Source organism: Berghia stephanieae, chromosome 1 (assembly GCF_034508935.2).
Source record: "Berghia stephanieae isolate SIO BIC M18660-M18661 chromosome 1, UCSD_Bste_1.3, whole genome shotgun sequence".
Classification (NCBI taxonomy): Eukaryota; Metazoa; Mollusca; class Gastropoda; order Nudibranchia; family Aeolidiidae; genus Berghia; species Berghia stephanieae.
Genome location: NC_088360.1, coordinates 79812793 through 79825292, shown reverse-complemented (window position 1 = coordinate 79825292; position 12500 = coordinate 79812793). Strand labels below are relative to the sequence as shown.

Sequence of the window (12500 nt, the reverse complement as noted above, 5' to 3'; positions counted from 1 at the left end):
TTATAATATTGTTGTGGTAATACTCAAGTAAATTGTAACAATATTATGACAGGATTTCCTTTTGATAACCCTAATGATACTGGGTTCGACTTTAACCTAGCATAACATCATACCTCACCGATTCCTCAAGATAAAAAAAATATGAGAAGGTGTCTATAAAACTGTGCCAGACAAAGCAAGAAAAAGATGTGTTTGTTTTGTTTTTTCCTGCTTTGGCACGGTCTCATACACACCTTTTCAGATTTTTATTTTACACTAGCTCCTGCTCCCAAATTTTTCACTTTGACGTTTCCATGAGAGAGTAGAAAAATTATGGATTTATTGAATGAACCTCCAGTCATATCGTTAGTATAGATAGAATGAAGTTGACGTCACTCAGGTCTTTGTTAAAGCTTTTTGCCATCCGCGTTTATGAGTAATTCTAACTAGACTGTATTAACTGGACTATAGACGTTCAAGGTTACACATAGTTTTGTGTCTGTTGGTCCGTAATACTTCCGGATGGCAATGTTGTGAGCTTCTTCGCCAAACGCATACTATCTATAGAAGGACCGAAAATGACTTCACTCAGCTGTTCGTTATTGATTTTAGCCAACGAGTTGCTCTCACTATATTGTTTCAAACTGACTGTAAACATTTTAAGTTACACATCGTTTTGTGTATTGGTACGTTATATCAGGCTGACGGATCTCGTGAATAGGTAGGGCGGAATCTATTTATATTAGACACTGGAAATCTCGCCGTCAAATGGTTAAACTGCCAGATGAAATCCGATAGCAACAGACCGCTGGAAATTTCCGGGGTCGTAAAATCCAAAATAAATAGTTATATTACGTGTGTGGGGTGGTGGGTGGGTGTGTATGTGTGTGTGTGTGTGTGTGTGCGGGGGGGGGGGGGGGGCGTTTAGAGTCGTCATAGAAATATCACAAGTCGTTAATATATCACTTGTTACCCAAGTATACACTCTTATACAACGGCCAAAAACACGTTTGATCTCTGAAAAAAACTAGCCAAACTTTGTTCATTTCGGAATAGTGGTGCTGAACTAAATGTAAGAAAAACTCAGTGAGTTTTGCGTCCAAGATAACATTAACATGTCAGAATGTTTTGATATCCATAGCTATTTTATAGAATAATGTAATTTGTCAAATGAAATCAAACTACTTAGCATTGTGAAATGATTTTGTGAAATCAAGGAGATTCGTGTTATTTTCTGATTTCTCCGTAGGTTCTTTTTTCTTCTGTTTATTGAGTAATTTTAATTTACTTGAGTTTGTTTCATGCTGTTTATTAGGATTTTATTTTTAAAAAATAATTTTTTTGAACCATTAAAGAATCGGATAAACTTGTCATTGTGATTAAACCTCTGTAAAACGTAATTTATATTCGAACCCACTTTTAACAGTTTTAAAAAGAATATTTCCCTTTTCATTAATTATTTACATAAACCTTAGAAGTCTTCATTCATTAATTTTTGTTCCGAGATCCGTTCTAATTGCCTACGTCACTACCACCAACGAAAATACCCTACGTCAACCAGCATCGTTACTCACACCAGGTGAACTCCCTTTGTTACTTCTCGCACCAAAGTTAAAAGATTGTATCAATCAAAAATAAATGGATTAAATAAATTAAGACTCGTTTTCAATGATTAAATTCCAGAGAGCATTCGCCCACCTTATGTATTTCGCAACCTGTCAATGAAAAGTGCGAATCGTGCGATGTCTGCTCTTTCCACTTCGAAAGTGTCTATAATATGACGTAGGTTTTTATTTTATTGCGTGTCAGTTGTTGACACAGATCGTGCTCTGAGCGGAGTATAAAGACGGGGGAAGTGGGGATCTGACGTTACTAAAAGGTTGAGCAGTTCAACGAAGCGTCGGATCAAAGCATTCCATTCATTAACTGTATAGCGTACAATGATTACAATTCTACCTAATGATTTCGCATACAAAACCCTGTGATTTATGTTTGCTCTTGTTTTCAAATTTAACCAGTTAACTCTGCCTTGCTCTGGAAAGACATATATATTTAAAAAATTGACAAAAACTCGTCCAAATATCGATCAATTTAGATTATCCTCATCTTGGCAAAAACTCTCAAACCTGGGACCACGTGAGGTCTTTAATCAAAACCCAGGTTTGAGAGTTTTGTTTGCCAAGATGAGGATCACTTAAATCGATCGAATTTTGAAGGACGAGTTTTCTTGCCAAATTTTAAAGTATATTATTATGTCTTTCCCAGAATACGACAGTTGACTGGTGAATGCAGTGATTAAATCTGACTAAGCCAACTCATGTCTGACCCGCCACGTTAATCTGGCATTATGTCAGGATGAATTTGATGAAGAAAATGGATCCTTGTCTCAAAGTGGTGTTATGTCGTGGATGTACTACGTGTGTGGAAAAATTGAATTTATAGCCACATATTATCTATGGAGGTCGTACGAAATATTTATTAGTTATCGATTTGGTTTTGTAGTAATGTATTTATTGGTCTTTTTTGTTGTTGGTTGGCGGAAGAAGGGTTTTGAGCGCGAAACGTTCCGTGTTTTGTATTTTATTCTTTTTTGAAGCTGTTATATTTATTTGTTTTTTACAACGTATCATAATATGAAACTTCGGATTGATTTCTGTTCGATACGATGAATAGAATAATTATATGGAACTTTTTTACATTGCGATAGTACTTTCAAGTTCTTTAAGTTCGTCTTTCTCATCATATCAGTTCTAAATTAAATATCGGGGATCGGATTCACCACGACATAGTATCATTTTTATCGGTGGCTCACAAATGAATATAATTGTTTGTTTTTTAAATCAACGGTTTATCTTTTAGACAATTGCCAATATAACTCATACATCAGGAAATGACTTTTAAAACCTGCCAAGTCCGAATTTCATCATTCAGAGAAAATTGCTGGGTTATATTTTGTTCTTGGTCGGGGGGGGGGGGGGGGTGTCATTTATTTTGGAATCTGCATATATTGGCACAAGAGTTTAAAGATGTTCCGACATTCTCTCAGACGAAATATACTGGTAAAGCAATTTGCCACGTTGATTTGAATCGGAGGAAAAGGTGGGTTAGGGGGCGGGGTGGGGGGGGCGCGTACAATTAAATTGACATTTTTATACTCGTAAAAATGTCTTCATTAAGTCAATTACTTTACGTGTGACGTGTTTTATGGCTTGCGTAACTTAATAATTATATCTTTCTATTTCTTTTCCATTTCAGAACACACAAGTACCATCTGTTGACAAAAAGCAAATCGAAACTGGGAATTTACAACAAGAAATTCATTGTAATTGGATCTTTGCTTGTGTGAAATTTTGTTGCCAAATCTAATAGATGAAAAAATAAAAGTGATAATAATTAGATATTTTGTAAATTGCTAGAACATAGCCGACAAAATACTGTGACATTTCTGCACATCACGTTTATGGAGCATCTGAGCTTTAGATACTTTGGTACCAAAGTCAGGTGATATCCATAATTTAAAAACATTCATTGACAGGTTGTGTAATACACAGGATTCACCATTATATTTAATAATCTGATTAAATATCAAACATTAATTAAATTCCATCATCCTTTTACGGTGTACATCATTCCTTAATTGTGAACTCCCATTCCCATTCGTATAAAATGACGTGATTCAGAAACACCCCGACCATCTGTAAACGCTAGTTTGAAATCTTTGAACTTTGTCATCAACATAAACAGTATTAAGATGTTAGAAGCTGTGGATTGTAGAAAAATGTACAAAAATGAATATAATAATAATAATAATAATAATAATAATAATAATAATAATAATAATAATAATAATAATAATAATAATAATAATAATAATAATAATAATAATAATAATAATAATAGTATCTAGAATGTTAAATCCATATACACGGGAAAAACATTCTAGGCGTGTTCTTTGTTAATATTTATATTCTGTCTTGAATCTGATATATCTTCGATTTTGTTCATGACGCTTAGCGACCCCAAAAATAATTTAATAATAACAATTATAATATTAATTATTTTTTTTTTTTTTTAGGCCGCCCCTTGGGGCGTCCAACATGAGCCACAAGTCTTCGCCATTCTGTCCTGTCCTCCATAAGGGTACGCAGCTGTTGTCCATTCGTGTGTCATCTAGCTGGCACTCAATGTATGTTTTATTCTGCCTGCCTCTGCTTCTGGTTCTCTCAGGTGGTTCCGATAGCAGAATTTGCTTGCAATCTTCTCCTTGTGTCTCCAGCAGTGCCCCCGCAATTTCTACAAATTGTACTCTCTCTAAAAGAAAGTCTAGAATCCAGGAAATCAAATGGGGATTTATATTCAGACATTTCAGCTTTTCAACAAGTAAATGGGGCCGAACCGTGTTGAATGCTGAAGAAAAATCAATAAAAATAATTCTGCAATATGTCTTTGGTTTATCTAAATGACTGTAAATATTAATATTATTCAACAAAAGATTAATGGAATCATCAGCACACCTATTTGGTTGATATGCAAATTGTAAGCGGTCAGATTGGGGACCAAACTGGAGATTAAGCTTTTTCAGTACAAGTCGTTCGAAACATTTCATAACAATAGATGTCAGGGCTATAGGTCTGAGATCATTCATACAAGAGACCTTGTCTTTCTTGGGGACAGGGACAATTTTCGATGTTTTCCAAATGGCCGGAATATAGGATTGTTGGATAGACATATTAAAAATAATGGTAAAAATATAACACAATTGCTCGGCACTCACTTTCAATAACTTGCCTCTAATGCCATCTGGCCCACGCGCATTCTGTACATTTACACTCTCAAACTCTCTCCTCACTCGCCGTTCATCAAACACAATCTCATCTTCTTCTGTCACGTCATTTAATAATGTTTATCTAATTCTATTAATTTCATTTATAAAATTACCGTCATCAAAACGTGCGTAAAATTGTTTAGATCTAATTCATTGACGTCAACGTCACACAATGAGTTTGACTTCCTTTTTATACATAAAAATGAAATGCGGGAAAATATATAATCGTATTAATGGCTACTTTAAAAAAATATTAACAATTTAAATATTCTCATTCATTTAGTTTTACAAAAAAATTAGATTGTTAGGATTTGTGAAAAAAATGGCACTATAAGTTATAAGCATTCTCGATTTTACCACGATATTGATGTGATATCCATACATCGATCCTTTTCAACATCGATGTGTATCCCTTTCCTTATCTTTAATGAATGCAGCCATGTAAGATAATATTTTTCATAAACTAAGACATTGTTAACTTTGAGAACAATATTTATCAATATACAAACCTTAAAAGTGACCCATCGTCTCGAAACGGTATTACATCGGAATGAACCAAATGTAAGCTATTTCAAGACAACACAAGTGGCATCGTATGAAGAATAGAGAATGTAAATAATACAAACATATCAAATTATATTGTGGTAAACATCTCGTTTGTTGGATCCAAGTGCCATGGTACTTACTACAACAGGACCGGCAATGGGGGGATACCTGACACCAAGTTATCGCCATTAGGCTAAAGTGACCCACTTACTTCCTAAAAGTGAAAAAAAGCTTATTTTCTTTTCTGTCGGGAATCGTTTACACCGAAGATCAACAAATGAAGCTAACATCCAACTTGCCGAATTGTCTTTAGTCTGAAACTTTATCGATATCAAAGGTTGATCATTTTGGACAGACAGGAAGTCATTTAAATCCATCGATATTTGATGCTAAAATGTTCAGGACAAAACACAAAAGAAAAAGTGGTGGATTTTTCTCTCGGTAGACGTCCGTATAGAAAAGCTGCAATGCTATCCACTTAAATTTACTGACGGTTCATGAATTGTTTTATATAGATACGTGACGGGTTTTTTTCTGCTTTTCTTATTGGTCAGTCCGCAGCATTTTGCACATATCTCGTTCTTTCTCTCTGACACCCCTAGCCAGAAAAAAAGTTTGTTTAATGAAATATCGATAGATTAAGATTACACCAATATTTTCATAAAGGCTAAAGCCTGACATTTTTAGAAGTCTTGATTTCAATATCGGCATATTATGAAGTAGCATTTCCTTGGCGAAATTGTTTATATTAAACATATTTATTATAAATTAGTTATCTTGTTCCTATTCATCGTTTACTAAATCTAATCTATGTTATAAATATTCTACCATGGGATGTTCTGATTTTTTATTTATTTTGGAAGTAAACCTACTTCCTTTTCTTTTATTCATTTTTAAAACAATTCCTCTAACGTGCTTCCTCGATGAAGTTTCTTGATGTCCCATTTAGTCAATACCGCCCCTGCCCAATGTCTAATGACGTCCGAAAGTATGTAGATGGAGATTGAATAGTACGTGGCTTGAGTGTTAATAATATGCACGACTGTTCTTGTATCCAGAAATAGTATGTTGGTTTCAGATTTATTTTTATTATAAGTCTAGTAACAATCGCGGATTTCTCTTTCCCATGCATTCCAGCGATGTTAGTCTGCGAAATTTCTAAAAAAAAAAAAAAAAAAAACCATTTCAGAAACTAATTGGACATACGAGTAAAAATCGTATAGCATGCTACTGTAGTGTGAAGTGATTTCATATCATTTCTCTGTTACTCGCTTAATATTAAAAAGAAGGAAAATAATTTTACGGACACACCGACATCGTTGAGAGTGACAAAGAATACACAAGGCTTGTGAAAGATCTTTATTTATCTTGTAATAAGTTGGATTAAAAAATATCGCCTTAATATTACTTAATTATATTTTTGCCACTTTTTTCAATAATCAAGGATCTTAAAGATACATATAGATAGGTATTTTAAAAATATTGTGTGATTAATCTATTGCAACACGAGACCAACCAAGGAGCTGAAACTGTTTAACAAGATTTACATTTTTTCTAGATTTTGAACTTAATTCTATATCAGGATTACTCAAGTGACATAAAATCATCCACCTGTTCGCAATGCCTTCCTCTGCACTTTGTAAACAGATCACCATAGATATCTGCATTTTCATTTTCTGCCGTAAGTATAATTTATTGTCTTCATTGTTTATGAATTATTCATGTTTGCACAGCATAATCCTAACACGTTGATTAATGACGCAGTGGTAAAGTACTTTGAGCATGTTTAGTGGATATTGTTCTATATAAGTGCCAAGGTTTTGTTTAGTTGTTTGTTTGTTTTTTCTTCTTTTTTGTTTTGTTGTTGTTGTTGTTGTTGTTTTGTTGTTTTTGTTTTGCTTTGTTTTGTTTGTTTTGTTTGTTTTTATTTTTAGTTGGTTTTGTGGGTTTTTTGGGTTTTTTTTTTTTTTTTTTTTTTGGTGTAGCTACTAGATTTTACTGATTATGAGTTCAAATTCTCATAAAGAGACATAGGGTTTTCTTAAGGTTTGGTATCAAACAAGTCGACAATCAAGGCTAAACCAATAAGACATTTTTTTTTTCATTCTGCTGGAGACGAAAAAAAACCCCAACAAAATCCAACCTTTTTTCATATGATATTACTGGCAAAATGTTAATAAAGGCCACAATATATTACTGTCAGTGTACAACAGAACGGGCATTTTAATTCGGGATTGTTTATGTAGTAGTTATTTAATATTATAAATGAATGGATAGATGAATGAATGAATGAATGAATGAATGAATGAATGAATGAATGCGAAAAGCTTTTTCATTGTTTATTTAGCAATGGTGCATTGACATTCTACAAGCCTATGATTGATTCAGGGCTATGCTAAGGTTGTAACGACAATATTCATGCTTAAAGAAGGGGAATGTAAATATTGGCGAATGCTATTATGGCTTTGATAAGCACGTAATTTAAGTAGTAAGGATCCTATAAATATAGCGCATGTTGGTTAAACTAATGACCACATTAGGTGGGGTGGAGGTTTTTTCTCTAGACCAGTCGAGTGACGTATTTCTTGCTTCATGGGTCCACATATTGTTGTCATTATAGTATATTGAACTGTTTATGTTTCAAAGCTTGTAAATGGTTCACGCTTCATAGTTCAAACTAAATTAAATGTAATAGTAGTAGTAGTAGTAGTAGTAGTAGTAGTAGTAGTAGTAGTAGTAGTAGTAGTAGTAGTAGTAGTGGTAGTAAAAACAATATTAAAAATTGAGCTTATATATAGCACAATATCCACTAAACTTGCTCATAGCGCTGTACAAGGGGTCCCTGTCCAACAGCAACATTTGACATTGAGAACAAGACATGACGCCTGTAAGGAGATTTTTAAAAAAAATAATAGTAGTAGTAGTAGTAGCAGTAGTAGTAGTAGTAGTAGTAGTAGTAGTAGTAGTCGTAGTCGTAGTAGTAGTAGTAGTAGTAGTAGTAGTAGTAGTAGTAGTAGTAGTAGTAGTAGTAGTAGTAGTAGTAGTAGTAGTAGTATTTGTAGAAGTAGTAGAAGTAGTTGTAGTAATTAATAATAGAAGCATTATTAGTTCTAGTGGTGGTGGTGGTGGTGGTGATGGTGGCAGTGGCAGCAATATAATTGTGACACTACACCACATGATATCTTGAACACTGCGTGGAATCAGCGCTATTTCAGTTGGAACTCCCAAGGGACCAATAACCCTCCCTGCTCGCTACCTGCATGAGGTCATTGGAGTTCAACTGGTATCAGGCAGTGCCGTGTCCAATGGGGGCAATTATGGATATTTATGGTCTTATAATATGTCTGTATAGCGGGAAAACAATAACAGACTCTTTCACTTCATTATTTTGATTTGAAAAATCAGTTGTCTTTCTAAACATCAGTGAAAATTTGACATTCTTGTGGTTAATAGTTTTCTTTGAATATCACAAATTGTTGATCTAATTTTAAGTGCTTGTAAATTATGGTGCACTTAAATAAAAAATTTGTTATTCAAAACTCAGCGCCAGTATCTCAAGAATTTTAATAAATATCAAAAGTACATATATGCATCTATGTTCCTGTGCAATATTATCATATTGGCAGTTGATTTTCTTGATTTATTCATGGTTTTGTAAGTTCTGTATATTGTTTTTACCAATTCCGTTCCTCTCAAACAGTTGTGTTGATCATAACAGTAAATTGATATGATTGTGGTAAAATAACTCATAAAGATAATATTTTATTGACCAGTAAAGACTAAAAACTAATATTGTGTATGATGTCAATATCTCAATTTACTATCAATCTGCCTATAAAGTATGACTTCTTTACAAGAAAAAATCAATCACCCAACAAGGTTACTGGACATGCTACAAATATTGCAGTATCAATCATCAATTACAACTAACACTAAGCACTGGTACTGTTAAATTAAATGATTTGCTCAAACAGACGGACATAGTATGTGGACAAAAGAGGATTCAAAAGTATGAGGGCATATAGTTTATTCCAAGTAGTAACCTTTTTCTCCTTATTGACCAACTACATTCAAAACGAACACACTGTCCATATAGTTTATATAGAATCATCTCCTTTCCTCCAAGAATACACATTTAGTCTTATAAAGTCATCTGATATATAATTGAACTCCAGTCAGTCAAATTTAGAGATAAAACAATTGAATAACAACCAGAGTCAAATCAGTATAACACCACAGGCATACCACAGCAAGATCATTTAATTTTGGGGAAATCACTGCCATATATATCTGGACGCTTCAGTCTATAAAAAGTTAACACATTCACTTGTGCACAAAAGGAGAACTTGAACTTACATTATATTACTTATTCAACATGCAAGAATACCCTAAACATTGACACCTATATGACACTATAAAGTCGGCATTTCCTGAGACAACCACACAAAAGCAGTGCCGTATACATCTCCAAACTATAATGCCTAACAGTCATAAAAAAATATAATTTTGACTTGAATCGTAAGGGATTTAAGTATAGAAAAAAGTTATCAAGCCATTAAAAAGTTGACTTTCAAATGTGCCCAAAACTCATAATATTTAAATCAGTTAAATGCTTAAAAAATAATATTAGTATTATTTTCGTTTAATGGTTTATATTTTATTCCTAAACTGATATTTGGACATAATTCATGGCATGGAGTACTATGGGAGAGAAAATAAGGATCTCACCAAGTCATGCCAAATAAGAAATTTACAATAAAAAATTCATATCTTTTAAGGTTTTACTGCCCGGACAACAAAACTTGGCATGTGTCAAGATCATCATTTTTACTTTATAATGATGCTTGTTTCAATCATTTTCTGCCGCTGGGAATTAAATTATTGATATGCAAATTACAACAAATTAATTTCATTGATAGCTCAAAAACCACTAAATTGACACCTCTCTTATGAGCAGCCTTAAGAGGATAAATTATTATCAACCATGGCATATGATGAAAGAAACCTTTGCTTTGCTTGTGGTGAGGGAACAATTTTCATATTTGTGTTAGCAACTGAGCAATACCATAAAATATTGCAACAATTAATTACCATTAGCGGCATCACAGATTCCTACTGACCGCTACCTGTTCCACCCATGGGCTGACCCCACTAATGGGGTCAGGTTGACCTAGCACTGAAATACCGCTCAGAGGGGAAAATGCCACGCAGTGTGAAATGTTACTTTGAGATCAGCTGCCATGAAGGTGAGAGTTTTTAGATCGTTAAGAGAGATTATAAATATTGTAAAGCCAACAAGAAATATCAGTTTAGGTTTTAGCCTTATCTCGACATAGCATGTTGTCATGTTTCACTTTCCCCTAATTACCTTTTAATAGTATGAAGCATTCTCTCTACGTATCTGGTATGATCTACATTCGGATAGTAAAATCGGTATACGAATAATAATAATAATAATAATAATAATAATAATAATAATAATAATAATAATAATAATAATGATAATAATAATAATAATAATAATAATAATAATAATAATAATAATAATAATAATAATAATAACAATATAATAATAATAATAATAATAATAATAATAATAATAATAATAATAATAATAATAATATTAATAATAATTATAATAATAATAATAACATAACATATGTATGGGATAATAGGGCGAAATAGGATAAAATCCTTTGAATACCCTTAATATTACATTGATTGAAAGATTACAATAATGATACACGTGGTACAGCTAGTATAACATCTTAAATGTACTCACGTATGTGTGATGTACAAACATATATCATTAACCTTGACATGCAAAGCACACACACACATACACACACACACACACACACACACACACACACATACATACATACATATAGAAGATAACCATAATAAGATAGCAATGCATGATATTTACATACCAGATTGAAAGGCATGTCAACATCAGTACAAACAAGCATCATTCGTCATATATAAATCTCTCATCATATAATTCCCGGCCCACTAACACCTTGAAATAATCCATAGATTTTGCATTCTTTATTTCAAATTTCAAATTGTTCCATTTCTGGACAATACGAATACCGAACCAGTTTTTCTTATGTTTGTTTTGCATCTATTGACAAAAATCTTAAATTTGTCCCCTCTAGTAAAAGTAATATTTTAGAATATGAAAACAAATCAGAAAAGTCTATCCCATCCAGACCATGTACTAACCTATAAACCCCACGAATTATTCTATATTTCAAATATATATTCTTTAAAAAATGATAATAATAATAATAATAATAATAATAATAATAATAATAATAATAATAATAATAATAATAATAATAATAATGATAATGATAATAATAATAATAATAATAATAATAATAATAATAATAATATTAATAATAATAATAATAATAATAATAATAATGATAATAATAATAATAATAATAATAATAATAATAATAATAATAATAATAATAATAATAATAATAATAATAATAATAATAATAATGATAATAATAATAATAAAAATAATAATAAATAAAGATGATGATGATGATGATGATGATGATGATGATGATGATGATGATGATGATGATGATGATGATGATAATAATAATAATAATGATAATAGGTTTTAAATTCCGTGAGCGTAAATGTTTTATAAATTAACACAGCTCAGTGTCCACCCTAAGGAAGGAACGTGAATTAACTACTTGTATTATTGCTACTTGTTTCCGGAAGGCGAGGAATGTTCTAGATTTACAGATAAAGCACTGGAAAACATTCCAGGACCAAATATCAGACATTACTAGTGGCGGCAATTAACCAGTTAATTGTGGTGCTCTAGAAAGTCGGATATTTAATATTTTGGTCAGAAAACTCGTCCTTCAAAATTTCGATCGATCTAAACGACCTTCATCTTTGCAAAAACGCAAGATGATGGTTATTTAAATAGATTGATATAAAATTTTTAAATGTCTGTCTTTCCATAGTACGGCAGTTAACTGGTTAAGAAATAAAACCGGTGTTTTGACAGTTTGCTACAATATGCCAACTTCTTAATATACAATATAATTGTTTGCTCATTAGGACATTTTGTCAAATGTAGAATATTTTAACTCTAATATTTGGAATTCAAGAA

The 12500-nt window shown here is 32.2% G+C and overlaps 1 protein-coding gene across 3 annotated transcripts in view; it reads left to right on the top strand.

Annotated features, from left to right (window-relative positions):
* Positions 1–12500, top strand: part of LOC144958393 (phospholipid phosphatase 1-like) — an 80300-nt gene that overhangs the window by 24267 nt on the left and 43533 nt on the right. For 2 of the 3 annotated variants that reach the window (XM_078890394.1, XM_078890402.1), the window contains exons 2-3: positions 3235–3301; positions 6795–7031. In XM_078890394.1, the coding sequence (XP_078746520.1) occupies positions 6971–7031 (61 nt within the window). In that variant the 5' untranslated portion in view covers positions 3235–3301; positions 6795–6970. The remainder of the gene's footprint in view (positions 1–3234; positions 3302–6794; positions 7032–12500) is intronic. The other variant, XM_078890411.1, reaches the window with a different exon arrangement.